The sequence below is a fragment of the Coregonus clupeaformis genome, chromosome 8 (assembly GCF_020615455.1).
Source record: "Coregonus clupeaformis isolate EN_2021a chromosome 8, ASM2061545v1, whole genome shotgun sequence".
Taxonomy (NCBI): Eukaryota; Metazoa; Chordata; class Actinopteri; order Salmoniformes; family Salmonidae; genus Coregonus; species Coregonus clupeaformis.
This window is the reverse complement of record NC_059199.1, coordinates 40,114,876-40,139,148: the sequence shown is the minus strand read 5'-3', so window position 1 is coordinate 40,139,148 and position 24,273 is coordinate 40,114,876. Positions and strand designations below refer to the sequence as shown.

Here is a 24,273-nt window from a genome sequence, read left to right as displayed (position 1 = left end):
CTCCCACCATCTCTCTCCATCTCTCTCTTTCCATCTCTCTCCATCTCTCTCTCTCTCCCTCCATCTCTCTCCATCTTTCTTTCTCTCCCTCCATCTCTCTCTCCATCTCTCTCCCTCCATCTCTCTCCATCTCGCTCTCTCCCTCCATCTCTCTCCATCTCTCTCTCTCCCTCCATCTCTCTCTCTCCATCGCTCTCCCTCCATCTCTCTCCATCTCTCTCTCTCCATCTCCCACCATCTCTCTCTCTCCCTCATCTCTCCCTCCATCTCTATCTCTCTCCATCTCTCTCCCTCATCTCTCCCTCCATCTATATCTCTCTCCATCTCTCTCTCTCTCCCTCCATCTCTCTCTCTCCATCTCTCTCCCTCCATCTCTCTCTCTCTCCATCTCTCTCCCTCCATCTCTCTCCATCTCTCTCGCTCCATCTCCCACCATCTCTCTCTCTCTCCATCTCTCTCCATCTCTCTCTCTCCCTCCATCTCTCTCTCTCCATCTCTCTCTCTCCATCTCCCACCATCTCTCTCCATCTCTCTCCATCTCGCTCTCTCCATCTCCCACCATCTCTCTCCATCACTCTCTCTCCATCGCTCTCCTTCCTTCCCTCTCTCTCTGTCCTCTCTATGTTAACTATACATTCCCTGCTGGGTGCATTGGCACTCTGATGGCTGCGTACTTCTCATTTCAAAGTCAAATGGGTTTCCTATAGAAAAATACTATACTCGCTCCCTCACCCTCCCTCTCTCACATTCTCTCTCTCCCTCTCTCTCTCTCCCCCTCTACATTTCTCTCACTTTCTTCCCTCTTTTCTTTCTAAATGTTCTCCCTTTGTGTTATTCATTCCCTTTCTCCTTTTCTCTCTCCTTACCTCACTCTTTGTGTCCCACTCCCTTCCTCTCTGCTATAATTATTATTTTCATACATACACCCATGTTCATTTCCTAATTTCTTTATCCATCTCTCTCCCTCCCCTCTTCCAGTTAATCACAGTTTCTATAAATCCATCTATGTTCTCTAACTCCCTATCGGGTAAATTACATTTTCACAGAACTGCATACCCTCCCTCCCTCCCTCCCTCCCTCGTTCTCGTACACACATCATGTCACTCTGCAACACACCCTCTCTATAGATCCATGAACTCTATGTTCTTTCAAGCCCCATCTTCCTCTGCCTACATCCCTCTGTCTCTCATCCCCCTTTCCTCTCCTTCTTCTCCTCTCCACATCGCTCTCCATTCCAGAGCCACCATCCTCTGCTTGCCCGTTGCACAGCAGCTATTAGGGATTAGGTTCAGTCCCTGACAGAGATTTTCCTTTTTACTAAAATAATTCCTGGATTTGGTTGACTCTAATCTTACGCTTTTGTGATATTGATTCAACATATATGGCTTAAGGTTTCTGGCTTTTAATGTTATATTACGACAAACTATATGTTTACTCAATAAACTCTTAAGTGATATCTATCATTTTGGGGGAGAGACAGAGAGATGCTATGTAGGCACGGAATGGATCAAACCCCAATGCATTGTGGGTTGTCGGATATTTGTGCACACTAGGGGGCCGTGTGTGTGTGTGTGTGTGTGTGTGTGTGTGTGTGTGAGTACACTGATGTGTGTGTGTGTGCATGTGTGTGCGAGCATGTGCGTGTGTGCCTAGGGGCGCTGTGTGTGTCTGTTGAGAATGGGCAGTGAGGGCATTCGACTGGGGATTTATCGTCTTAATTCATACAGCGTCTTACTAATCTCTTTATAGGAGCTCTGGATCATCTGGACAATACTCTATTATATTAATATAGACTGAAGCAGAGTAATCCTTCCCATGTCTGAGCTAAACTACTGTCTATCTAGCTAAGTGGTACTCTACGCTTCAGTAGGAGAAAGGCAAGTTGAAAATGACAGCACCTGTAGCAGGGCTGGGGTTTAAATTCACACACTAACCTCGCGGCGCATGGCACAGTGGACAGTAATGATGACTAAACCCTGGACAGAGTCAAAGACAGCAAACAGAACCTGAAAGAGAGCAGAACGGCAGTAAGTTACCATAGAAAGAGAGACAGAGAGCGAGAGAGCGAGAGAGGGAGAGAGAGAGAGAGAGAGAGAGAGAGAGAGAGAGAGAGAGAGAGAGAGAGAGAGAGAGAGAGAGAGAGAGAGAGAGAGAGAGAGAGAGAGAGAGAAGAGAGACAGAGAGAGAGAGACACAGAGAGAGAGAGAGACAGAGAGAGAGAGTGTGTTTGTGTGCGCATGAGTGTGTGTATAAGTGTGTTTATTAGGTGTGTGTATCAGTATTAGTTGTGTGTATCACTGTGTGTATGAGTGTGTGTATCAGTGTGTGTATGCAGCCCATGATACAAGTCAGTATTCGACGTCCATCCATGTCTGAAGACGTCGGGAGATGACGTGGAAATCTGCCACTATTGGCAACAGTGAGCGCTGTTACCAGGGTTTTGCCAGGGTGTTGTGGACTGTGATGGTGGATGGGTCAGCATCTGCCTCTGGTGCAAAAGATGAATGTTGAAATCCAGCGATATAAAGTTGTTTTTGAGATTTTTGTTTTAAGCCTATCCCAAACCTAAACCCTAACCTTAGACTTTCTGAGTTAATGCCTAAACTTAACCTTAACACTTCGAAATTTGACGTTTGGAACAACTTCGAAATTTGACATTTAAGAAACATGGATGTACGTCTACTTCTGACGTGATACTGTGAGAGCTTGTTGGTGTATGAGTGTGTGTATGAGTGTGTGTATCAGTGTGTGTATGAGTGCATGCAAAGATGTGTGAGTTTGAAAGAGTGTATACATTGTTATACAAGCTTGCATACATGTGTGTATGTGTGTATGCAGGTGTGTGTGTGTATACAGGTGTGTGTGTGTGTGTATGCAGGTGGACGTTTTTAACTATTATTGTGGGGACCGGAAGTCACCACAAGAATAGTGAACAAACAAACATTTGACCAACTGGGGACATTGTGTTAGTCCCCACGAGGTCAAATGCTATTTCTGGGGGGTTTAGGGTTAAGGTTAGAGAATTAGTGTTATGGTTAGAATTACGTTAAGGGTAAGGGTTAGGAGCTAGGGTTAGGGTTAAGGTTATGTTTTTGGGTTAAGGTTAGGGTTAGGGTTAAGGTTAGGGTAAGATTACAGGTTAGGGTTAGGGTTAGGTTTAGGGTTAGGGGTTAGGGGAAATAAATTTTGAATGGACTGAATTGTGTGTCCCCACAAGGTTAGCTGTACAAGGTTAGCTGTGTGTGTGTGTGTACTATGCAGGTGTGTTTACGTGTGTATGCAGGTGTGTATGTGTGTGTGTACTATGCAGGTGTGTGTGTGTATGCAGGTGTGTGTGAGTGTGAAGACAGCAAAGTGCACCTGGAATAGTGTGGAGCGGCGGTCGGTGATGGCCAACACAGCAGACATCCAGGTCAGAGCCAGCAGAGGGAGAACTACACAGGAACTCCATAGAGACGCCCTGACAGAGTAGAAAGAGTAGAGGAGGGGGAGAGGGGAGGAGGAAGAGGGGAGGAGGGAGGAGGGAGGAGGGAGGAGGGAGGAGGAAGAGAGGGGGAGAGGGGAGGAGGAAGAGTACTTCAACCATTAGAATCTGGGACTGCGACACTCTCATAACACATGCACGCACGCGCACACATATGCAGGCACACTGACGTGTTTGTTCAGGCATACAGAAAGTCATAGTGATCTCCAGACTGTGTTATCGATGCAGGACACGACCAGGTGAGAGACAGGTAACTGACAGCTGTAACTGAGATACAGTGAGGGAAAAAAGTATTTGATCCCGTGCTGATTTTGTACGTTCTCCCACTGACAAACACATGATCAGTCTATGATTTTAATGGTAGATTTATTTGAACAGTGAGAGACAGAATAACAACAACAAAAATCCAGAAAAACGCATGTCTAAAATGTTATGAATTGATTTGCATTTTTTAAAGAGGGAAATAAGTATTTGACCCCTCTGCAAAACATGACTTAGTACTTGGTGGCAAAACTCTTGTTGGCAATCACAGAGGTCAGACGTTTCTTGTAGTTGGCCACCAGGTTTGCACACATCTCAGGAGGGATTTTGTCCCACTCCTCTTTGCAGATCTTCTCCAAGTCATTAAGGTTTTGAGGCTGACATTTGACAACTCAAACCTTCAGCTCCCTCCACATATTTTCTATAGGATTAAGGTCTGGAGACTGGCTAGGCCACTCTAGGACCTTAATGTGCTTCTTCTTGAGCCACTCCTTTGTTGCCTTGGCCGTGTGTTTTGGGTCATTGTCATGCTGGAATACCCATCCACGAACCATTTTCAATGCCCTGGCTGAGGGAAGGAGGTTCTCACCCAAGATTTGACGGTACATGGCCCCGTCCATCATCTCTTTGATGCGGTGAAGTTGTCCTGTCCCCTTAGCAGAAAAACACCCCCAAAGCATAATGTTTGCACCTCCATGTTTGACGGTGGGGATGGTGTCCTTGGGGTCATAGGCAGCATTCCTCCTCCTCCAAACACGGCGAGTTGAGTTGATGGCAAAGAGCTCGATTTTGGTCACATCTGACCACAACACTTTCAACCAGTTCCCCTCTGAATCATTCAGATGTTCATTGGCAAACTTCAGCCGGGCCTGTATATGTGCTTTCTTGAGCAGGGGGACCTTGCGGGCGCCGCAGGATTTCAGTCCTTCACAGCGTAGTGTGGTAACAATTGGTTTCTTGGTGACTATGGTCCCAGCTGCCTTGAGATCATTGACAAGATCCTCCCGTGTAGTTCTGGGCTGATTCCTCACCGTTCTCATGATCATTGCAACTCCACGAGGTGAGATCTTGCATGGAAAACCAGGCCGAGGGAGATTGACAGTTATTTTGTGTTTCTTCCATTTGCGAATAATCGCACCAACTGTTGTCACCTTCTCACCAAGCTGCTTGGCGATGGTCTTGTAGCCCATTCCAGCCTTGTGTAGGTCTACAATCATGTCACTGACATCCTTGGAGAGCTCTTTGGTCTTGGCCATGGTGGAGAGTTTGGAATCTGATTGATTGATTGCTCCTGTGGACAGGTGTCTTTTATACAGGTAACAAGCTGAGATTAATCTCAGCCCGTTCCCTGTATAAAAGACACCTGGGAGCCAGAAATCTTTCTGATTGAGAGGTGGTCAAATACTTATTTCCTTCATTAAAATGCAAATCAATTTATAAAAAATGTTACAAGGGTTTTTCTGGATTTTTTTGTTGATATTTTGTCTCACTGTTCAAATAAACCTACCATTAAAATTATAGACTGATCATTTCTTTGTCAGTGGGCAAACGTACAAAATCAGCAGGGGATCAAATACTTTTTTTCCCTCACTGTAGTGTGTGTGTGTGTGTGTGTGTGTTTGTGTGTGTATGAGAGAGAGAGATAATGTGTGTGTGTGTGTGTCTAGAGAGAGAGAGAGAGAGAGAGAGAGAGAGAGAGAGAGAGAGAGCGAGAGAAAGATGGAAGAAAGAGAGAGTGTATTCGTGGGTGAGTGTTTTGGTGTGTTAGGGTATGTTTTGGTATGTGAGTGTGTGTTTTGGTGTGTGAGGTTTTGTTTTGGTGTGTGAGGGTGTGTTTTGGTGTGTGAGGGTATGCTTTGGTGTGTGATGGTATGTTTTGGTGTGTGAGGGGTTGTTTTGGTGTGTGGGGGTATGCTTTGGTGTGTGAGGGTATGTTTTGGTGTGTGAGGGTGTGTGAAAGTGTGTGAAGGTGTGTTTTGGTGTGTGAGGGTATGCTTTGGTGTGTGTGGACTAACATGGCGTTGCTGGCAGTAGAGCTGGAGAGAGCTGTACTTGAGATCACACCACACTTGGAACATTTCAGGAGCAGTCTGCTACGTGATGCCTCCACCGGTGGACTTAAGGACACACAGGAGGAGGAGGACACAGGAGGAGGAGGACACACAGGATGGAGGAGGACACAGGAGGAGGAGGACACACACAGGAGGAGGAGGACACAGGAGGAGGAGGACACACACAGGATGGAGGAGGACACAGGAGGAGGAGGACACACACAGGATGGAGGAGGACACAGGAGGAGGAGGACACACACAGGATAGAGGAGGACACATGATAGAGGAGGACACAGGATGAGGAGCACACACACAGGAGGAGGAGGACACACACAGGAGGAGGAGGAAGGGGACGTTCAACAAGTAAGGGAGCAATGGGGTGCATACCACAGACACACATTCACACACGTGAATGAGGAATGGATGGACAGTGCGGTTGCAAAGGAAGGCGAAAAGCACAGAAGGACAGACATCATGGACACACAGACAAAAAGAGAGGGAGAGGGACACAGAAAAGAAGAAAAAGAAAGAAGGAAAAAAATTAACAAACCTCAAAGTAGCAGCAATGGACAACAAGTCAGAATACAAAGATCGTGACATAATGCAGTGACAGATAAACAAAAGAGAGAGCAGAGAGAGAGAGAGAGAGAGAGAGAGAGAGAGAGAGAGAGAGAGAGAGAGAGAGAGAGAGAGAGAGAGAGAGAGAGAGAGAGAGAGAGAGAGAGAGAGAGAGAGAGAGAGAGAGAGAGAGAGAGAGAGAGAGAGAGATATGAAGAGTGTTTGATCCAATATTATAAAAATTGTAAATTGTATGAGAGAGCGAGCGAGGAAAGCCATGTGTTAGTGGAATCACGAGTGAGGAGCAGAGGGTCGGTGTGCCAAGATAGATTGGGGGCCACTAATGCTAATCTTACGATTGGTGCATGATGGAATGGCCTGGCTAGGGTGAGATATGACACCAAGGAGAGGAATGATATGTAGGAAGTGAGTGGCAGCTAGTAATAGTTAGCAACTGGGAAGGATAAAAGTAGACTGGAAGAGCACTATATAGGCTGAGAGAGAGTCTATGTAATTCAGTCATATGATAAGAGGCAAAGCACGTTTGTCTTATTATGTGATCCAGTACTGAAATAAATGTAAATCAAACTTCCAGCTGAGTTTCGACTACTCTCTTACATCCTGCACTTATTCCTACCAGAAACTCATCATAACAGAGAGAGAGAGAGAGAGAGAGATCAGTGAGAGAAAGTGAAAAGAGAAAGAGAAAAGAGGATGCTGAATAATTTGAAGGCAGACAATCAACGTGTCTGGCTAACACTGATTAATACAAATGTACAATGAGACAGCTGGGAACTGCCAGGACCAACTGTCTCTCTCCCACAGTGTGTGTGTGTTTGTGTGTGTGTGTGTTTTCTGTGCATAAACTATGTTAGTGATTATGTATTAGTGTGAGTGTGTTTGTGTGTGTGTTTGGGACAGGCCAGTCTAGACAGCTTATTGAGCTCTTCTTCTTTTGGCTAGTCAGGGCTCTCATTAGGTCATTACCCATAAGCCTCAGTGGTCAGTGACGCCTGCTAGAACCAGTTAGGTTAGGGCTTGTGGGTGTGTTAGGGTGTGACATTCAGTTAGAGTGAGTCTGTGTGTTTGTGTGTGTGATTGTGTTGAATTCTCTTTGGGTTTGTTGAAAGAAGTGTTTTTATTGATATCACTGTGTGTGTGTATAAATGTGTGTGGATAAATGTGTGTGTGTGTGTGTGTAATGCTCAGTGCAGAATGATGGGGCAGTGCGTAGCGTGGCTATGCTACATTAGGCGCCCAGCACAGCTCATTGCCTTAGTGCCATCCACATCCCCACAGCTTCATAAAGAAATGCATTAACACTAATGCCAACCTGGACGGACTGTGTGTGTGTGTGTGTGTGTGTGTGTGTGTATGTGTGTGAGTGATCATGTTGTGTTGACGTGCATGTGTACGTGTGTGAGTGATCATGTTGTGTAAATGTGCATGTGTACGTGTGTGAGTGATCATGTTGTGTTGACGTGCATGTGTGCATGTGTGTGAGTGATCATGTTGTGTTGACGTGCATGTGTGCATGTGTGTGAGTGATCATGTTGTGTTGACGTGCATGTGTGCATGTGTGTGAGTGATCATGTCATCACAGGACAATGGAGGGAAGAAAGAGAAGAGAGAGATCAAATAAATTAGCAGGGAAATGAAAGCATGGATTTGGCTGGGAGGACATAGAGTATGTTTACATGCACATCATTCGATATTAAACAGATTATGGCAGTAGGCCGAGTATGGAGATAGTCATGTAAACAACTTACTCTGCTAATTAGCGTATGTTCAAAATCGAAGTAAGCGTACGCCGATTAAAACAAACTTGATATATGTTGGAACTCAGAATCAAATAGGCTTCGCGGTAATAACATGGTCACTGTGGTAGAACGTTTATTTTGGTTGGCGATATTTTGCATTTAGGTTCAGTCCCATCAGGTAAGCTGATTTCAGATGTTTCCATGTAAATATAATTATTAGGGAAATCGTTCTTCTTGCAAAGCATGCAAATGTTTTAATCAAACTATTATATTAATCTGACTATCCACAATTTTTACAAATAATTTGTGTATGTAACCGTGCTCATTGAAATCTCCAATCTTTGGATTTGTACCAATGACAAATCACTGCTGATGGAATTACAGACGAAGAAACCACTCTACTGTCCTAGAATGTGTGTGTCCGTGTGTGTACAGTTGAAGTCGGAAGTTTACATACACTTAGGTTGGAGTCATTAAAACTCGTTTTTCAACCACTCCACAAATGTCTTGTTAACAATCTATAGTTTTGGCAAGTCGGTTAGGACATCTACTTTGTGCATGACACAAGTAATTTTTCAAACAATTGTTTACAGACTTTCACTTATAATTCACTGTATCACAATTCCAGTGGGTCATACGTTTACATACACTAAGTTGACTGTGCCTTTAAACAGCTTGGAAAATTCCAGAAAATGATGTCATGGCTTTAGAAGCTTTTGATAGGCTAATTGACATCATTTGAGTCAATTAGAGGTGTACGTGTGGATGTATTTCAAGGCCTGCCTTCAAACTCAGTGCCTCTTTGCTTGACATTAAGGGAAAATCGAAAGAAATCAGCCAAGACCTCAGGAAAAAGAATGACAGACCTCCACAAGTCTGGTTCATCCTTTGGAGCAATTTCCAAATGCCTGAAGGTACCACGTTCATCTGTACAAACAATGGTACGCAAGTATAAACATGATGGGACCACGCAGCCGTCATACCGCTCAGGAAGGAGAAGCATTCTGTCTCCTAGAGATGAACGTACTTTGGTGCGAAAAGTGCAAATCAATCCCAGAACAACAGCAAAGGACCTTGTGAAGATGCTGGAGGAAACAGGTACAAAAGTATCCACAGTAAAACGAGTCCTATATCGACATAACCTGAATGGCCGCTCAGCAAGGAAGAAGCCACTGCTCCAAAACCACCATGAAAAAGCCAGACTACGGTTTGCAACTGCACATGGGGACAAAGATCGTACTTTTTGGAGAAATGTCCTCTGGTCTGATGAAACAAAAATAGAACTGTTTGGCCATAATGACCATCGTTATGTTTGGAGGAAAAAGGGGGATGCTTGCAAGAAGAAGAACACCATCCCAACCGTGAAGCACGGGGTGGCAGCATCATGCTGTGGGGGTGCTTTGCTGCAGGAGGGACTGGTGCACTTCACAAAATAGATGGCATCATGAGGAAGGAAAATTATGTGGATATATTGAAGCAACATCTTAAGACATCAGTCAGGAAGTTAAAGCTTGGCCGCAAATGGGACTTCCAAATGGACAATGACCCCAAGCATACTTCCAAAGTTGTGGCAAAATGGCTTAAGGACAACAAAGTCAAGGTATTGGAGTGGCCATCACAAAGCCCTGACCTCAATACTATAGAAAATGTGTGGGCAGAACTGAAAAAGTGTGTGCGAGCAAGGAGGCCTACAAACCTGACTCAGTTACACCAGCTCTGTGTCACGATCGTCATACATAGAGGAGGACCAAGGCGCAGCGTTGAAGGCGAACATATTTATTTATAGAATGATCACACGATCAAAACAACAAAACGATGACGTGACAGTCAATGGTAATACACAAACCAAATACGAACAAGAAACCACACCAAAGGAATGCCTAACGGCTACCTAAGTATGACTCCCAATCAGAGACAACGAGCTACAGCCGTCTCTGATTGGGAGCCACCCTGGCCAACATAGAATTACAAAACCAGAAAGTGAAACCTAGAACACACATAGACTATACACACCCTGGCTCAACATATTAGAGTCCCCAGAGCCAGGGCGTGACAGTACCCCCCTAAAAGGCGCGGACTCCGACCGCGCCCACCAAATACCACAGGGGAGGGACCGGGTGGGCACTCCGCTTAGGCGGCGGATCCGGCTCGGGCCTGATCCCCGCTCCCTCTCCAACCCCCAAAGTACCCCTGGTCCGGTCTGGCCCCGCTGGCCGGAGCTGGACTGCACACTGGTGGAGCGGATTGCTCTAGCTCCGGCGTGAAGCATCTGACCGGTGCCGGACCAGCCACCGGTGGAACAGGCACGGGCCGTGCCGGACTGGACGACGCACACCACTGGCTTGGTGTGGGGCGCAGGAGCGGGCCGAGCCGGGCTGTCGGGCGCACCACTGACTTGGTGCGGGAGCAGGAACGGGCCGAGCCGGGCTGACGAGCGCACCACTGACTTGGTGCGGGAGCAGGAACGGGCCGAGCCGGGCTGACGAAAGCGCACCACTGACTTGGTGCGGGGAGCAGGAACGGGCCGAGCCGGGCTGACGAAGCGCACCACTGAATTGGTGCGGGGGTCAGGAACGGGCCGAGCCGGGCTGACGAAGCGCACCACTGACTTGGTGCGGGGAGCAGGAACGGGCCGAGCCGGGCTGACGAAGCGCACCACTGACTTGGTGCGGGGAGCAGGAACGGGCCGAGCCGGGCTGACGACGCGCACCACTGACTTGGTGCGGGGAGCAGGAACGGGCCGAGCCGGGCTGACGGCGCACCACTGACTTGGTGCGGGAGCAGGAACAGGCCGGACCGTACTGGGGACACACACCACTGGTCCTACGCAGGGATCTGGAATGGGCCGGACCGGACTGGTAACACACCCCAGTACCTCTCGCCGTGCCTCTACACCTTCCACCCCCTCTTCGACCAGTGGCCCCCGTAACCTGGCGGCCTCCTCTGCCAATCCGCTGGGCCGCTCTGCCGCGGTCTCCTGCTGGCCCGTCGTCCACGGCGTTAGCCCCCCTAAAAAATTTCTGGGCGTCTCTCCTACCCGTGGACCAGGTCTCCATGTCCCTCGCCAGCCTTTCGCCCTTCTGCCTCAATGTCAAGCCCTTCTCTTCCTCACTCGGCTTGACCCAGTCGAGGAGGCGAAGGAGATCTGCTAGAGATCTCCCTGGCGATGGCTCCTGGACACGCTGCTTGGTCAAGTCTTGGTGGTTTCTTCTGTCACGATCGTCATACATAGAGGAGGACCAAGGCGCAGCGTTGAAGGCGAACATATTTATTTATTTATAGAATGATCACACGATCAAAACAACAAAACGATGACGTGACAGTCAATGGTAATACACAAACCAAATACGAACAAGAAACCACACCAAATGAATGCCTAACGGCTACCTAAGTATGACTCCCAATCAGAGACAACGAGCTACAGCCGTCTCTGATTGGGAGCCACCCTGGCCAACATAGAATTACAAAACCAGAAAGTGAAACCTAGAACACACATAGACTATACACACCCTGGCTCAACATATTAGAGTCCCCAGAGCCAGGGCGTGACACTCTGTCAGGATGAATGGGCCAAAATTCACCCAACTTATTGTGGGAAGCTTGTGGAAGGCTACCTGAAACGTTTGACCCAAGTTAAACAATTTAAAGGCAATGCTACCAAATACTCATTGAGTGTATGTAAACTTCTGACCCACTGGGAATGTGATGAAATAAATAAAAGCTGAAATAAATAATTATCTCTACTATTATTCTGACATTTCACATTCTTAAAATAAAGTGGTGATCCTAACTGACGTAAAACAGGGAATTTTTACTAGGATTAAAAACCAGGAATAGTGAATAACTGAGTTCAGATGTATTTGGCTAAGGTGTATGTAAACTTCTAACTTCAACTGTATGTGTGTTTCTCTTTGTGTGTCTGCTTGTTTGTGAGACTCCTCTTTCTCCATAAGATCTCTTGTAAGCATAAATAGCCTCGATCCATAGACATAGAATCACTACAAAAGCCATCCCATTACAGAACTATTGACTTGAGATTCCCTCTAGTGATTATATTTCTATAGCTGGAACAACCACATAGTTTTACCAAAACATTTTTAAGTAGATGCTGAGTGGATGGTCCCTGCATTGTGTCTGTTGGTGTGAGTAGGGCTGTGGCGGTCATGAAATGTTGTCATCCGGTTATTGTCATGCAAAAAACTGCCGGTCTCACAGTAATTGACTGTTAATGAACATAAACACATTTAGCATCTCCAGGCCTCCACGCATACAAGCTGCTGATGCGCGCCTTTGGAACATCTTCATTTAAAAATTCTCTCATCAAGTGATCATATTTTCACCCATCAGACTATTCTCAATTGAATCTTGTCTTTACTAATATGTAACATTTGTTTAGATTTAGAATGGCCCATTATTAAATGGGAAGGAACTGGGGCAGGGGAAAAATACATGTCATCTGTATTCACTCGAATAGCGAATGGAGGCAGCACGCTTTCCCGCTGGTCCATTTTTCAATGATGCCTGATAGCTACTTTGGTTTTATAGTGGATCTGTGCTTAATATGAGCAGCTGAGAAATAAATATAAGAACACTTATTTCACTCCACGCATCAACCACTGTTTGAGGAGCATGCTCTCGCTGCGCGACAGGTGATCTTCTGCCCAAACTCTGTATGCCATGGGCTCTACAACCCTGTTCCTGCAGCTACCCAGTGCTTAATTTGGGAAACTGTTCGGGAACATCGATAGTAACATGTTTTCCCATCGAAACATATTTCACTAAACTGTTGACAGCCCCTTTGCACGCTTGAGAAAGGAATAAAGGAGAGAGAGGAGGGGATGGAAACGCATGGTGGTGAGATATTCTCTATAGCTAAAGGTAATGTGCCACCCAATTAATAATGAAAATATAAAAAAATGCCCTATTAACAGGCTATTCAAAATCAAATACAAATTCACTATAATTTTAGGCCCTGCACAATCAATAAACCAACAGCATCGCCTGGATTTATATGTCCTCGCCCAGACTCATGGATAGAGAGTTTGGAGCGTAGCATAAGGTAACCAGTCCATCCAGTATGCATAATAATACAGTCCACACTCAAAGACGATTAATCAAATATGTTTAATTTTGGAGTAAAGGCTAGACCAAATATGTACCAAAGACATCTTAAATCAGTTTTGTTTTATGTTTTTCTGCCATGCATAATATGCGGTAGGCTGTATATTGTATAAGGGCACAATCATCATTTTAATTCAGTTTTTTTTTTCGGGCTTGGCCTCATAAGCCTATGCATATGCATAAGTTGTTATATGCATATGAAGTTTTGAATTAATCCTCACCTTAGAAAGCGCTGTCCATTTCGTTGTGTGAGGCTTTGACACAACATCCACAATGACCATGTTTTACACTCAGTTTCAACCTGCTGTTGAACTTACCACTGAAAACACTGCTACTCCTACTGCTCTCTCCTCGTCTGACCATGTGTTCTCGCATACCCCGAGAGCATCTGGTCAGCGGGGTGGTGGCACAGGAATCCTCATCTCTCCCAAATGGACATTCTCTATTTTTCCCCTGACCCATCTGTCTATCTCCTCATTTGAATTCCATGCTGTCACAGTCACTAGCCCATTTAAGCTTAATATCCTTGTCATCTATCGCCCTCCAGGTTCCCTTGGAGAGTTCATCAATGAGCTTGACGCCTTAATAAGTTCCTTTCCTGAGGATGGCTCACCCCTCACAGTTCTGGGGGACTTCAACCTCCCTATGTCTACCTTTGACTCATTTCTCTCTGCCTCCTTCTTTCCACTCCTCTCCTCTTTTGACCTCACCCTCTCACCATCCCCCCCTACTCACAAGGCAGGCAATACGCTTGACCTCATCTTTACTAGATGCTGTTCTTCTACTAATCTCACTGCAACTCCCCTCCATGTCTCCGACCACTACTTTGTATCCTTTTCTCTCTCGCTCTCCTCCTACACTACTCACTCTGCCCCTACTCAGATGGTAATGCGCCGTCACAACCTTCGCTCTCTCTCTCCTTCTACTCTCTCCTCTTCCATCCTATCATCTCTTCCCTCTGCTCATCCTTCTCCCTCCAATCTCCTGATTCTGCCTCCTCAACCCTCCTCTCCTCCCTTTCTGCATCCTTTGACTCTCTATGTCCCCTATCCTCCCGGCCGGCTCGGTCCTCCCCTCCAGCTCCGTGGCTTGATGACTCATTGCGAGCTCACAGAACAGGGCTCCGGGCAGGCGAGTAGAAATGGAGGAAAACTAGACTCCTTGCGGACCTGGCATCTTTTCACTCCCTCCTCTCTACATTTTCTTCATCTGTTTCTGCTGCTAAGGCCACTTTCTACCACTCTAAATTCCAAGCATCTGCCTCTAACCCTAGGAAGCTCTTTGCCACCTTCTCCTCCCTGCTGAATCCCCCCCCTCCTCCCTCTCTGTGGATGACTTCGTCAACCATTTTGAAAATAAGCTTTGACTTCTTCCTCTCCCAACAACCTGCCCACCCGCTTGACCCTATCCCCTCCTCTCTTCTCCAGACCATCTCCGGTGACCTTCTCCCTTACCTCACCTCGCTCATCAACTCATCCTTGACCGCTGGCTATGTCCTTTCCGTCTTCAAGAGAGCGAGAGTTGCACCCCTTCTCAAAAAACCAACACTCGATCCCTCGGATGTCAACAACTACAGACCAGTATCCCTTCTTTCTTTTCTCTCCAAAACTATTGAGCGTGCAGTCTTTAGCCAACTCTCTTGCTATCTCTCTCAGAATGACCTTCTTGATCCAAACCAGTCAGGTTTCAAGACTGGTCATTCAACTGAGACTGCTCTTCTCTGTGTCATGGAGGCTCTCCGCACTGCTAAAGCTAACTCTCTCTCCTCTGCTCTTGTCCTTCTAGACCTGTCTGCTGCCTTTGATACTGTGAACCATCAGATCCTCCTCTCCACCCTCTCCGAGCTGGTTATATCCGGCGCGGCTCACTCTTGGATTGCGTCCTACCTGACCGGTCGCTCCTACCAAGTGGCGTGGCGAGAAGCTGTCTCCGCACCACGTGCTCTCACCACTGGTGTCCCCCAGGGCTCAGTTCTAGGCCCTCTCCTATTCTCGCTATACACCAAGTCACTTGGCTCTGTCATATCCTCACATGGCCTCTCCTATCATTGCTACGCAGACAACACACAACTATTCTTCTCCTTTCCCCCTTCTGATAACCTGGTGGCGAATTGCATCTCTGCATGTCTGGCAGACATATCAGCATGGATGACGGATCACCACCTCAAGCTGAACCTTGGCAAGACGGAGCTGCTCTTCCTCCCGGGGAAGGACTGCCCGTTCCATGATCTCGCCATCACTGTTGACAACTCCGTTGTGTCCTCCTCCCAGAGTGCGAAGAGCCTTGGCGTGACCCTGGACAACACCCTGTCGTTTTCCGCTAACATCAAGGCGGTGACCCGATCCTGTAGGTTCATGCTCTACAACATTCGGAGAGTACGACCCTGCCTTACACAGGAAGCGGCACAGGTCCTAATCCAGGCACTTGTCATCTCCCGTCTGGATTACTGCATCTCGCTGTTGGCTGGGCTCCCTGCCTGTGCCAAACCCCTACAACTCATCCAGAATGCCGCAGCCTGTCTGGTGTTCAACCTTCCCAAGTTCTCTCACGTCACCCCGCTCCTCCGCACACTACACTGGCTTCCAGTTGAAGCTCGCATCTGCTACAAGACCATGGTGCTCGCCTACGGAGCTGTGAGGGGAACGGCACCTCTGTACCTTCAGGCTCTGATCAGTCCCTACACCCAAACGAGGGCATTGCGTTCATCCACCTCTGGCCTGCTGGCTCCCCTACCTCTGCTGAAGCACAGTTCCCGCTCAGCCCAGTCAAAACTGTTCGCTGCTCTGGCACCCCAATGGTGGAACAAGCTCCCTCACGACGCCAGGACAGCGGAGTCACTCACCACCTTCCGGAGACATTTGAAACCCCACCTCTTTAAGGAACACCTGGGATAGGATAAAGTAATCCTTCTAACCCCCCTTACCCCCCCATTTTTTTTTTTATCCCACTGGCTATAAGGTGAATGCACCAATTTGTAAATCGCTCTGGATAAGAGCGTCTGCTAAATGACGTAAATGTAAAAATGTAAATGTAAACTTCTTTCTTCAAATTGATCATCACAGTGAGGTGAGTTTTAAAAGCAGGATACTGTTTTATCGATAATTGTTTGATGTGATTTTCGATTGCATTTGCATTGAAGTCAGGGTAGTTAGAGGGACAATAGAGCCCTGAGTACCAGGCCATTAGGACCTGATGGTTAGAGGGACAATAGAGCCCTGAGTACCAGGCCATTAGTGACCTGATGGTTAGAGGGACAATAGAGCCCTGAGTACCAGGCCATTAGTGACCTGATGGTTAGAGGGACAATAGAGCCCTGAGTACCAGGCCATTAGTGACCTGATGGTCGTTAGCATGTTGAGCACTACCAACTCATGTCCAGAGTGCATAAGAGGAGATCATCGTGACTCAATGGTCACGTGGAATTTTACTGCGGTCATGACTCATGACTGCCGGTGTGGCGGTAATACGGTCACCGCAACAGCCCTACTGGATGGTCCATGCATGGTGTGTGTTGGTGTGAGACAGACACACAGACAGTTCTAGTCTACCTACCCAGCTCTCTGCTTTTTAGATTTGTCAGAGATGCCATCTCGAGACATGAGCTTGTTGAAGACCACAATGCCGATCAGCATGTTCATCTGAGAGGGAGAGAGTGAGACAGAGAGAGAGAGAGAGAGAGAGAGAGAGAGAGAGATTCAGGTTAAGAGTTAAGATCTGAGACAAGGCTCTGCCAACTATAATCACTTCAATACCCAGACTGAACCGAGTCTAACATGGGATTTGGCTACGGTGGACAAGGTTGTGAGTGTCAGGGGGTGGTATAGGTGGTGTGTGTGTGTGTGTGTCAGGGGGTGGTATAGGTGAAGTGAGCAGATCGCGTCCTGAGCCTAACCCCCTCTTTCCCGACCGTGCCCCCTTTAGGACTGAGTTCTACTATGGGTCCTTTCCCTCTCCCTCTCTCTTCTCCCTCTCTCCTCTCCCTCTCTCCTCTCCCTCCCACCCTCCTCTCCCTCCCTCTCTCACTCCATCTCTCCTCTCCCTCTCTCCTCTCCCTCTCTCTTCTCCCTCTCCCCTCTCCCTCTATCATTTCCCTTGCTCCTCTCCCTCTCTCTTCTCCCTCTCTCCTCTCACTCTCTCCTCTCCATCACGCCTCTCCCTCCCTCCTCTCCCTCTCTCCTCTCCCTCCCTCCCTCCTCTCTCTCTATCCTCTCCCTCACTCCTCTATCCTCCTCCTCTCTCCTCTCTCTTCTACCTCTCTCCTCTCCCTCCCTCTCTCATCTCCCTCCCTCTCTCCTCTCTCCTCTCCCTCTATCCTCTCCATCTCTCCTCTCCCTCCCTCCTCTCCCTCTATCCTCTCCCTCCTCTCCCTCTCTCCTCTCCCTCTCTCTTCTCCCTCTCTCCTCTACCTCCCTCTCTCCCTCCCCCTCTCCTCTCCCTCTCTCCCTCTCTTCTCCCTCTCTCCTCTCCCTCCCTCTCTCTTCTCCCTCTCTCCTCTCCCTCCCACCCTCCTCTCCCTCCCTCTCTCACTCCCTCTCTCCTCTCCCTCTCTCCTCTCCCTCTCTCTTCTCCATCTCTCCTCTCCGTCCCTCCCTCCTCTCCCTCCCTCCCTCCTCTCTCTCTATCCTCTCCCTCTCTCCTCTATCCTCCGCCTCTCTCCTCTCCCTCTCTCTTCTACCTCCCTCCTCTCCCTCCCTCTCTCATCTCCCTCCCTCTCTCCCTCCATCTCTCCTCTCTCCTCTCCCTCTATCCTCTCCATCTCTCCTCTCCCTCCCACCCTCCTCTCCCTCCCTCTCTCTTCTCCCCTCCCTCTATCCATTCCCTCTCTCCTGTCCCACTCTCTTCTCCCTCTCTCCTCTCCCTCTCTCTTCGCCATCTCTCCTCTCCACCCCTCCCTCCTCTCCCTCTCTCCTCTGCCTCCCTCCCTCCTCTCTCTCTATCCTCTCCCTCTCTCCTCTATCCTCCGCCTCTCTCCTCTCCCTCTCTCTTCTACCTCCCTCCTCTCCCTCCCTCTCTCATCTCCCTCCCTCCCTCTCTCCCTCCATCTCTCCTCTCCCTCTCTCCTCTCCCTCTATCCTCTCCATCTCTCCTCTCCCTCCCTCCTCTCCCTCTATCCTCTCTCCCTCTCTCCTTCTCTCCATCCTCTCCCTCTCTCCTCTCCCTCCCTCAACTCTGTCTCTCCTCTCCCTCTTTCTCCTCTCCCCCCCTCTCTCCCTCCTTCTCTCCTCTCCCTCTCTCCTCTCTCCTCTCCCTCTCTCCTCTCTCCACTCCCTCTCTTCTCTCCACTCCCTCCCTCCTCTCCCTCTATCCTCTCCCTCCCTCCCTCCTCTCCCTCTCTCCTCTATCCTCCTCCTCCCTCCTCCTCTCCGTCTCTCCTCTCCCTCTCCCTCTCTCCTCTCCCTCCTTCTTTCCTCTCCTCTCCCTCCCTCCCTCTCTCCCTCCTTCTCTCATCTCCCTCTCTTCTCTCCCTCCCTCCTCTCCCTCTCTCCTCTCACTCCCTCCTCTCCCTCTATTCTCTCCATCTCTCCTCTCATCTCCCTCCCTCCTCTCCCTCTATCCTCTCCCTCTCTCCTCTCCCTCCGTTCCTCTCCCTCTCTCCTCTCCCTCTCTCTTCTCCCTATCTCCTCTCCCTCCCGCTCTCCCTCCCTCCCTCCTCTCTCTTCTCTCCTCTCCCTCTCTCCCTCTCTTCTCCCTCTCTCCTCTCCCTCCCTCCCTCTCCTCCCTCTCTCCTCTCCCTCCCTCCCACCCTCCTCTCCCTCCCTATCTCACTCCATCTCTCCTCTCCCCTCTCCCTCTCTCTTCTCCCTCTCCCCTCTCCCCTCTCCCTCTATCCTTTCCCTCTCTCCTCTCCCTCTCTCTTCTCCCTCCCTCCTCTCCCACTCTCCCTCCTCTCTCTCTATCCTCTCCCTCTCTCCTCTAACCCCCTCCTCTCTCCTCTCCCTCTCTCTTCTACCTCTCTCCTCTCTCTCCCTCATCTCCCTCCCTCTCTCCATCTCTCCTCTCCCTCTATCCTCTCCATCTCTCCTCTCCCTCCCTCCTCTCCCTCTCCTCTCTCCCTCTCTCCTCTCCCTCTCTCCTCTCGCTCCCTCTCCCCCTCCTCTCCCTCTCTCCTCTCCCTCCCTCCTCTCTGTCTCTCCTATCCCTCTCTCTTCTCCATCTCTCCTCTCCCTCCCTCCCTCTCTCTCTCCTCTCCCTCCTTCTCTCCCTCCTTCTCTCCTCTCCCCCTCTTCTCTCCTCTCCCTCCTCTCCCTCTATCCTCTCCCTCCCTCCCTCCTCTCCCTCTATCCTCTCCCTCTCTCCTCTCTCCTTCTCTCCTCTCCCTCTCTCCTCTCTCCTCTCCCTCTCTTCTCTCCCCCCCTCCTCTCCCTCTATTCCCTCCATCTCTCCACTCCTCTCCCTCCCTCCCTCCTCTCCCTCTATCCTCTCCCTCTCTCCTCTCCCTCCCGCTCTCCCTTCCCCTCTCCTCTCCGTTCTCTCCTCTCCCTCTCCTCTCCCTCTCTCCTCACCCTACCTCCTCTCCTCTTCCTCTCTCCTCTCCCTCTCTCCCTCTCTCCTCTCCCTCCCTGCCTCTCTCCATCTCTCCTCTCCCTCTCTCCTCTCCCTCTCTCCTCTTTCTTTCTCTCTCCTCCCTCCGTCATTCCCTCCTTCTCGCTAACATTATGTCTACGTCCTTTCTTTCTTTCTTTCTTTCTTTCTTTCTTTCTTTCTTTCTTTCTTTCTTTCTTTCTTTCTTTCTTTCTTTCTTTCTTTCTTTCTTTCTTTCTTTCTTTCTTTCTTTCTTTCTTTCTTTCTTTCTTTCTTTCTTTCTTCCCCTTCTCTTTCCATCCCTTCTCCCTTACCTCTTCTTTCATTTACATTTACATTACATTTTAGTCATTTAGCAGACGCTCTTATCCAGAGCGACTTACAGAAGCAATTAGGGTTAAGTGCCTTGCTCAAGGGCACATCGACAGATTTTTCACCTAGTCGGCTCGGGGATTAGAACCAGCGACCTTTCGGTTACTGGCACAACGCTCTTACCCACTAAGCTGCCTTTCCTCCACCCTTCTCTCTTTTCCTCCACCCTTCTTTCCTTTCCTCCACCCTTCTCTCTTTTCCTCCACCCTTCTTTCCTTTCCTCCACCCTTCTCCCCTTTCCTCTACCCTTCTCTCTTTCTTGCTCTCTCACATGACTCTAAAGTTGCCCTCCCAATCCCTCTACAATCTCTCCACTCTCTTTCAGAGTGTCTGTCTACTCCCACAGCCTGCCATAGAAAGCTTGTTTATTCACCTTGAGAAAAGAATATGAGTCCACTGGAACATAGTCCGGATCAGTGATCATTACTCCTGGACCTCAGTCTATTTTTACCACATGCTGTGTTTTTCCATACAAACCTTCATCTCTACTGCACCGAGCACTTTAGTGTATTGATACATCTGTATAATTTATTTTTCATTTATTTTCTTCCACATTGTCCATGGTAACCTTCATGTCTACTGCACTGAGCACACCATTGATCTTTCATTTCCCACCATAAATCTGTCTTCCATGTTGTTCGATGCTTTAACCTGCGTCTTTCCTTCCTGTTGACATTCCCGTCATGTACGACCTCATTGCCCTGGGAGACAGCGGTCTCCAGCCCCATTATTTGCTGAAGGCTAGATTAATTATTTTCTTCATTAATTAGACGGTCATCCTGAGGAGGCCTGTGTTACTCTGATGTACCCCGTCTCAATTACATCTGTTTGTCTGAGTGGGCTCTCCAAACACAACATGAGGGGAGCGGGGACAAACACTGGCTAGGGACACACACACACACACACGTATCTGGATTATTGATAGAGTGTGTATTGACACAGGGATTCACACTGGCTACAGTCACTAATCCTACAGACCGCCATACAGTAGAGAAATACTTCATTAACAAAGCCACAGAGGCATTCTTACGCTGGCTCTCTATCTCTCTGAGAAGTAGAATGGTGCTACATCATTTTAATAAAGGCTTTGTAACAAAATATCTAGGAGAACTAATAGTTTTAGAAATATAACCAAGAGAACTCTTGCTTCCAAAGAGCACCTTTCTACCTATATTATAACAATTGAAGTTGACTCTGGTAAATATGTCTTTGCCTAATGAAGTGAACTCATGCTTTTACTTTTTTATGATGATGATGATGATGATGATGATGATGATTATTATTATTATTATTATTATTGTTGGACATAAAAGACTGTAAAAACACCAGCAAAAGAGCTCCAAGTGAGTATGCCCATGCATAATAGAGAGATATTTGTGATTGTATACAAATGTAAGCAAGATTTGAAATTATTACGTTTTAGTCAAATATTATATCTGTTTGGGCATCTTGTGGTGAATTTGTAGTCTACAAATTATTTGTAATTACATACCAACCCCCTGACCATCCGCTCAAAAAGAAAAAATCAGTTGATGATCCCTGCTTTACGGTAATGCCAATTGAAAAGGTTGAAGGATGGTTTTAAGTACCAGGTTAGAGAATGGTTCCTCTGTCAATGTTCTTTGCCATTGTTGTCTGACACGGGCAGTGGTGGGAAAATCACTCAATTGTCATACTTGAGTAAAAGTAAAGATACCTTAATAGAAAATGACTCAAGTAAAAGTCAAAGTAAAAAAAGTAAAAAAATGACTTTGTCAATGCTGAGGTGTATGCGGTGGTGAAGTCAGGCGCAGGACACAGAGGATCACTAACGACTACTTTACTTTCCAAAGTAAAATACGCACAAAACAAAAGCCTCCAAACACAAGAGGAGAAATGTACGCGGAGTGCGTGATAAACAAGATGGTCAATGCCGAACATACATACAAGAGACGCGGACAATAACACACAAAGGCAAACATAAAACAAGGGAACTTATATGGTACATAATCAATACAGAATACGAAACAGGTGTACCAACTAGACAATACAAGACAAACATCGAAACATTGAGCGGCAGTAGCTAGTACTCCGGGGACGACGAACGCCGAAGCCTGCCCGAGCAAGGAGGAGGTGCAGCCTCGGCGGCATCCGTGACAGACTTGAGTAAAAGTCTAAAAGTATTTGGTTTTAAATATACTTAAGTATCAAAAGTAAATGAAATTGCTAAAATATACTTAAGTAGCAAAAGTAAAAGTATAAATCATTTCAAATTCCTTTATTATGCAAACCAGATGGCACAATTTTCTTGTTTTTTATTTATTTACAGATAGCCAGGGGCACACTCCAACACTCAGACATAATTTACAAATGAAGCATTTGTGTTTATTGACTCCGCCAGATCAGAGGCAGTAGGGATGACCAGGGATGTTCTCTTGATAAGTGCGTGAATTTGACCATTTTCCTGTCAAAATGTAACGAGTACTTTTGGGTGTCAGGAAAAATTTATGGAGTAAAAAGTACATTATTTTCTTCAGGAATGTAGTGAAGTAAAAGTAAAAGTTGGCAAAAATATAAATAGTAAAGTAAAGTACAGATACCCCAAAAAACAACGTAAGTACTACTTTCACGTATTTTTACTTAAGTACTCTAGGGAGTTTTTCCTAGCCACCGTGCTTCTACATCTGCACTGGTTGCTGTTTGGGGTTTTAGGCTGGGTTTCTGTATAGCAGTTTGTGACATCTGCTGATGTAAAAAGGGCTTTATATATACATTTGATTGGATTTGATAGATTTACAACACTGGATACGGGTTACTCTGAAAGAAACCGCTAGTGGCAAATAAACTATTAAATGAATCACTTTGTCGTATTTATCTTCCTGCTGTCTTCGAGTAATGGTAACGATCTGGAGAAGTAAACAGGTTCCTATTGCCACGTTCAAAACAACTGTGAACTGGGAACTCGGAAATCTCCGACTTCCGACTTCATTGCATTCAAGACCACTGGGAACTCTGAAAACGACTGGGGAAAATAGTGTTGAACGGTCATCCAACTTGGCATTCCAAGTCTGAAAGACGGACATCTTTCTAGAGCTCAGACTTTCCGACGTGAAGATAACTGACATCATGACCTTGTTTTTTTTTTCAGAGTTCTCTGTTGTCTTGAAAGCACCATATGTTAATCCTCTGGGGGCATCTACAGTGCCTTGCAAATGTATTCATCCCCCTTGGCGTTTTACCTATTTTGTTGCATTACAACCTGTAATTTAAATGGATTTTTATTTGTATTTCATGTAATGGACAAAAACAAAATAGTTAAAATTGCTGAAGTGAAATGAAAAAAATAACTTGTTTCAAAACATTCTAAAAAATAGGCGCATGCATATGTATTCACCCCCTTTGATATGAAGCCCCTAAATAAGATCTGGTGCAACCAATTACCTTCAGAAATCACATAAGTAGTTAAATAAAGTCCACCTGTGTATAATCTAAGTGTCACATGATCTCAGTATATATACACCTGGTCTGCAACACCACTAAGCAAGGGGCACCACCAAGCAAGCGGAACCACGAAGACCAAGCAGCACTCCAAACAGATCAAAAACAAAGTTGTGGAGAAGTACAGATCAGGGTTGGGTTATAAAAAAATATTTGAACATCCCACGGAGCACCATTAAATCCATTATAAAAAAATTGAAAGAATATGGCACCACAACAAACCTGCCAAGAGAGGGCCGCCAACCAAAACTTACGGACCAGGCAAGGAGGGCATTAATCAGAGAGACCACAAAGAGACCAAAGATAACCCTAAAGGAGCTGCAAAGCTCCAAAGCGGAGATTGGAGTATCTGTCCATAGGACCACTCTAAGCCATACACTCCACAGAGCTGGGCTTTATGGAAGAGTGGCCAGAAAAAAGCCAATGCTTAAAGAAAAAAATAAGAAACACATTTGGTGTTCGCCAAAAGCCATGTGGGAGACTCCCCAAACATATGGAAGAAGGTACTCTGGTCAGATGAGACTAAAATTGAGCTTTTTGGCCATCAAGGAAAACGCTATGTCTGGCGCAAACCCAACACCTGTCATCACCCCGAGAACACCAACATGTTTTTCATCGGCAGGGACTGGGAAACTGGTCAGAATTGAAGGAATGATGGATGGCGATA

General features: G+C 47.2%; 1 protein-coding gene across 2 annotated transcripts in view; it reads right to left on the bottom strand.

The window, feature by feature from the left end:
• Window positions 1–24,273, bottom strand: part of LOC121572027 (adhesion G protein-coupled receptor B2) — a 467,080-nt gene that overhangs the window by 58,730 nt on the left and 384,077 nt on the right. For both annotated transcript variants that reach the window (XM_041883878.2, XM_041883879.2), the window contains exons 23-26: window positions 16,788–16,873; window positions 5,761–5,862; window positions 3,361–3,460; window positions 1,935–2,006 (exon numbers count right to left, since the gene is read on the bottom strand). In XM_041883878.2, coding sequence (XP_041739812.2) covers window positions 1,935–2,006; window positions 3,361–3,460; window positions 5,761–5,862; window positions 16,788–16,873 — 360 coding nt within the window. The remainder of the gene's footprint in view (window positions 1–1,934; window positions 2,007–3,360; window positions 3,461–5,760; window positions 5,863–16,787; window positions 16,874–24,273) is intronic.